Source organism: Oncorhynchus masou, unplaced genomic scaffold (genome assembly GCF_036934945.1).
Source record: "Oncorhynchus masou masou isolate Uvic2021 unplaced genomic scaffold, UVic_Omas_1.1 unplaced_scaffold_7234, whole genome shotgun sequence".
Lineage (NCBI taxonomy): Eukaryota > Metazoa > Chordata > Actinopteri > Salmoniformes > Salmonidae > Oncorhynchus > Oncorhynchus masou.
In genome coordinates this window covers 1-5,000 of record NW_027013685.1, presented here as the reverse complement: position 1 = coordinate 5,000, position 5,000 = coordinate 1, and the positions used below count along the sequence as shown (strand labels likewise).

The window sequence follows — 5,000 nt, the reverse complement described above, 5'->3', positions numbered from 1 at the left end:
TTCTCTGTTGACAGCTACAGTAAAGTGTTTACCAATACATTCTGATGGGGTTCCTTCTCTGTTGACAGATACAGTAAAGTGTTTACCAATACATTCTGATGGGGTTCCTTCTCTGTTGACAGCTACAGTAAAGTGTTTACCAATACATTCTGATGGGGTTCCTTCTCTGTTGACAGCTACAGTAAAGTGTTTACCAATACATTCTGATGGGGTTCCTTCTCTGTTGACAGCTACAGTAAAGTGTTACCAATACATTCCGATGGGGTTCCTTCTCTGTTGACAGCTACAGTAAAGTGTTTACCAATACATTCTGATGGGGTTCCTTCTCTGTTGACAGCTACAGTAAAGTGTTTACCAATACATTCTGATGGGGTTCCTTCTCTCCAAGAGACTTGTAGCCTCAATATATTTCCACATTCTTATCTCATTCCATAGGCAAAGACCAAAGGCATTCACACATCGTGTGACATTGGTGTAAAATACGCAGACAAACAGAAACGCCATTTTGATGACAAGAAGATCAAGGCTGGGCAGTGTGTCATCGGACTGCAGGTAGGACATGCTGGGGATGATGTGTGATAGGTTGTTCAGTTACTGGATGTGACGATACAATACAATGTGTCGGTTTTGTTCAGTTTTGTACCTTTCAGTATTTTGCCAGTGGAAATAATCCCGATAATAGAATGTTTATATGTAGCTTATTTTACTGATTCTTCAAATGTAATACATGCACAATCGCTCTGTAATGGAGGTCAGACACCTGTAATGGAGGTCAGACACCTGTAATGGAGGTCAGAGGTCAGACACCTGTAATGGAGGTCAGAGGTCAGACACCTGTAATGGAGGTCAGAGGTCAGACACCTGTATTGGAGGTCAGAGGTCAGACACCTGTAATGGAGGTCAGAGGTCAGACACCTGAAATGGAGTTCAGACACCTGTAATGGAGTTCAGACACCTGTAATGGAGGTCAGACACCTGTAATGGAGGTCAGACACCTGTAATGGAGGTCAGAGGTCAGACACCTGTAATGGAGGTCAGACACCTGTAATGGAGGTCAGAAAACCTGTATTGGAGGTCAGAGGTCAGACACCTGTAATGGAGGTCAGACACCTGTAATGGAGGTCAGACACCTGAAATGGAGGTCAGACACCTGTAATGGAGGTCAGACACCTGTAATGGAGGTCAGAGGTCAGACACCTGTAATAGGCCTATTCAGCTAATGGTTCTATGTTCCTGCATGTTTAGATGGGGACCAACAAGTGTGCAAGCCAGGCTGGTATGACAGCGTACGGGACCAGGAGACATCTTTACGACCCAAAGACCCAGACAGACAAGCCTTACGACCAGACCACCATCAGTCTGCAGATGGGCACCAACAAAGGAGCCAGCCAGGTAAAACCAATGATGTATTTTAACACCACTCGTATGTCTACGGGTGGAAACCACCAGTTGCTTTTACAGTGGTCCACTTCCCTTTTGAAACCATGATGGAACCTATGTAATGGAAGGAACTACCCAGCAAGTGCCACTCTCAAATGAGTTGGGAGAGTGTAACCGGGAGTTGGGGGAGTGTAACCGGGAGTTGGGGGAGTGTAACCGGGAGTTGGGGGAATGTAACCGGGAGTTGGGGGAGTGTAACCGGGAGTTGGGGGAGTGTAACCGGGAGTTGGGGAATGTAACCGGGAGTTGGGGGAATGCAACAGGGAGTTGGGGGAGTGTAACCGGGAGTTGGGGGAGTGTGACCGGGAGTTGGGGGAATGTAACCCGGGAGTTGGGGGAGTGTGACCGGAGTTGGGGCAGTGTAACCGGGAGTTGGGGCGGTGTAACAGGGAGTTGGGGAATGTAACCCGGGAGTTGGGGAATGTAACCCGGGAGTTGGGGAATGTAACCCGGGAGTTGGGGAATGTAAATCGGGAGTTGGGGCAGTGTAACCAGGAGTTGGGGCAGTGTAACCGGGAGTTGGGGGAAGGTAACCGGGAGTTGGGGGAATGTAACCGGGAGTTGGGGGAATGTAACCGGGAGTTGGGGGAATGTAACAGGGAGTTGGGGGAATGTAACCGGGAGTTGGGGGAATGTAACCGGGAGTTGGAGGAATGTAACAGGGAGTTGGGGGAATGTAACAGGGAGTTGGGGGAATGTAACCGGGAGTTGGGGGAATGTAACAGGGAGTTGGGGAATGTAACAGGGAGTTGGGGGAGTGTAACAGGGAGTTGGGGGAGTGTAACAGGGAGTTGGGGGAGTGTAACAAAGGAGTTGGTGGAATGTAACAGGGAGTTGGGGGAATGTAACCGGGAGTTGGGGGAATATAACCGGAAGTAACAGGGAGTTGGGGGAATGTAACTGGGTGTAACTGGGAGTTGGGGGAGTGTAACAGGGAGTTGGGGGAATGTAACAGGGAGTTGGGGGAATGTAACAGGGAGTTGGGGGAATGTAACAGGGAGTTGGCGGAATGTAACAGGGAGTTGGGGGAATGTAACAGGGAGTTGGGGGAGTGGAACAGGGAGTTGGGGGAGTGGAACAGGGAGTTGGGGGAATTTAACTGGGTGTAACTGGGAGTTGGGGGAGTGTAACAGGGAGTTGGGGGAGTGGAACAGGGAGTTGGGGGAGTGGAACAGGGAGTTGGGGGAATTTAACAGGAGTAACAGGGAGTTGGGGGAGTGTAACAGGGAGTTGGGGGAATGTAACAGGGAGTTAGGGGAATGTAACAGGGAGTTGGGGGAATGTAACAGGGAGTTGGGGGAATTTAACAGGGAGTAACAGGGAGTTGGGGGAGTGTAACAGGGAGTTGGGGGAATGTAACAGGGAGTTGGGGGAATTTAACAGGGAGTTGGGGGAATTTAACAGGGAGTTGGGGGAATTTAACAGGGAGTAACAGGGAGTTGGGGAATTTAACAGGGAGTAACAGGGAGTTGGGGGAATGTAACAGGGAGTTGGGGGAATGTAACAGGGAGTAGGTGGAGTGTAACCGGGAGTTGGGGGAGTGTAACAGGGAGTTGGGGGAATGTAACAGGGAGTTGGGGGAATGTAACAGGGAGTTGGGGAAGTGTAACAGGGAGTTGGGGGAGTGTAACAGGGAGTTGGGGGAGTGTAACAGGGAGTTGGGGGAGTGTAACAGGGAGTTGGGGGAGTGTAACAGGGAGTTGGGGGAGTGTAACAGGGAGTTGGGGGAATGTAACAGGGAGTTGGGGGAGTGTAACAGGGAGTTGGGGGAGTGTAACAGGGAGTTGGGGAGTGTAACAGGGAGTTGGGGGAGTGTAACAGGGAGTTGGGGGAGTGTAACAGGGAGTTGGGGGAGTGTAACAGGGAGTTGGGGGAGTGTAACAGGGAGTTGGGGGAGTGTAACAGGGAGTTGGGGGAGTATAACAGGGAGTTGGGGGAATGTAACAGGGAGTTGGGGGAATGTAACAGGGAGTTGGGGGAGTGTAACAGGGAGTTGGGGGAGTGTAACAGGGAGTTGGGGGAGTGTAACAGGGAGTTGGGGGAATGTAACAGGGAGTTGGGGGAATGTAACAGGGAGTTGGGGGAGTGTAACCGGGAGTAACAGGGAGTTGGGGGAGTCTAGATATACTTTGCACATCACCATAATCACATTGTTGATATACATAATACTCACAGTTGTCTTGAGGAAGACCATCCAGGTCAATATTCCTGCCTTATCACTGTTTTCTTGGAAATCTCCTAAATGTGTCCCTGTCCTCCCCTCTTCTCCGCTCCTCTCCTAGGCCGGTATGTCCTGCCCGGGAACGCGTCGTGACGTCTTCGACAACAAGCAGGTGCAGCAAGTGGACAACTCCACCATATCCTTGCAGATGGGCACCAACAAGGCAGCGTCCCAGAAGGGCATGAGCGCATATGGCCTAGGACGCCAGGTGTACGACCCCAAGTACTGCGGCTCGCCCGCCGAGCCTGCCATTCATGCCGACGGGAGCCTGGGCACCAACTGCTCAGAGGTCAGCGACAGTGACTATCAGGCTGAGGAGTCCCTCCACGAGGGAGGGGGGGAGGAGTACCCAGTGGCTTATCATGAAGAGGACGAATACAGCGACGTGGCCCACTACAACAAGGTCGACCAGGGCATCGACTATTAGGGCTGTCCCCTCAGGGCCATCCGGCACTAGCCTGGTCCCAGATCTGTCTGTGCTGCCAGGCTAATCCGGCTCCACCATACTAGCCGCTAGACGGAACAGTTAAACAGTGTATTTTATCCACGACAAACAGATCCAGTCTTTTACCTCGGTAGACTTCATTTTATTGTTGTTTTTAAATTGAAGCATAAGAGAGGAAATATTGCCTTGAGTTCATTACTTCTTCACCTCCTCTCATCTCTTCTTCCATTATGAGCAGCAGTGGTTTCAGACAGTTAAAGCATGTAATGTCCTGAGATCCAGTGTTTAGGTTGTGCGATATTAGGATTGAGAACATTCCTTCTAAATCGACTGTTACATTTTGAGGTATGGGACATTGTGGACGTAAATGTTGTATCATTTCATGTTTTTTATCCCCAGACTTGCTTTACTCATTGACTCATCCCTTTAAAGGAATTCACACAATCAAAATTAAAAGGTTAACCAGCCGCTTTTATCCTTTTTAAATGTTTACCCATCTCCTAGCCAACCTAAAAGGACCAATATTACTTTCAAAGTGAGTGGAAAATGTTGAGGAGTCAGGAGATTTGAATCTATTTCATTTTAGCAGGTTTCAATCTCAACCAAATGGACCATTTTAGCTTTTTCCTGGAATCCTGAAGTGAGTGTGTTCTAATGGCTTTTTCATGAGACCAGATGACCAAACCAGAATGTTCTGCTTGTATTGCATACAGTATGGCTAATCTTATCACACCATGTTATTTAACCAGGAAAATAGCCTTGAGGTTAGAAACCTCTTCTTTTTCCCCGATTGTGACCTGGCAAGAAATCAGCAGGAAGTAGTCAGTGTACACACACAACACAACACATTAAACACTATTAGAAGGGTCAATTACATTCCCTTTTCTATCAGTG

At 49.2% G+C, this 5,000-nt stretch overlaps 1 protein-coding gene across 1 annotated transcript in view; it reads left to right on the top strand.

The window, feature by feature from the left end:
* LOC135537201 (calponin-3-like) overlaps positions 1-4,573 on the top strand; it is a 10,543-nt gene extending 5,970 nt beyond the window's left edge. The window contains exons 4-6 of the mRNA XM_064963398.1: positions 436-552; positions 1,246-1,392; positions 3,723-4,573. Of these exons, the coding sequence (XP_064819470.1) occupies positions 436-552; positions 1,246-1,392; positions 3,723-4,088 (630 nt within the window). The 3' untranslated portion in view covers positions 4,089-4,573. The remainder of the gene's footprint in view (positions 1-435; positions 553-1,245; positions 1,393-3,722) is intronic.
* The last annotated feature ends 427 nt before the right edge of the window (positions 4,574-5,000 follow it).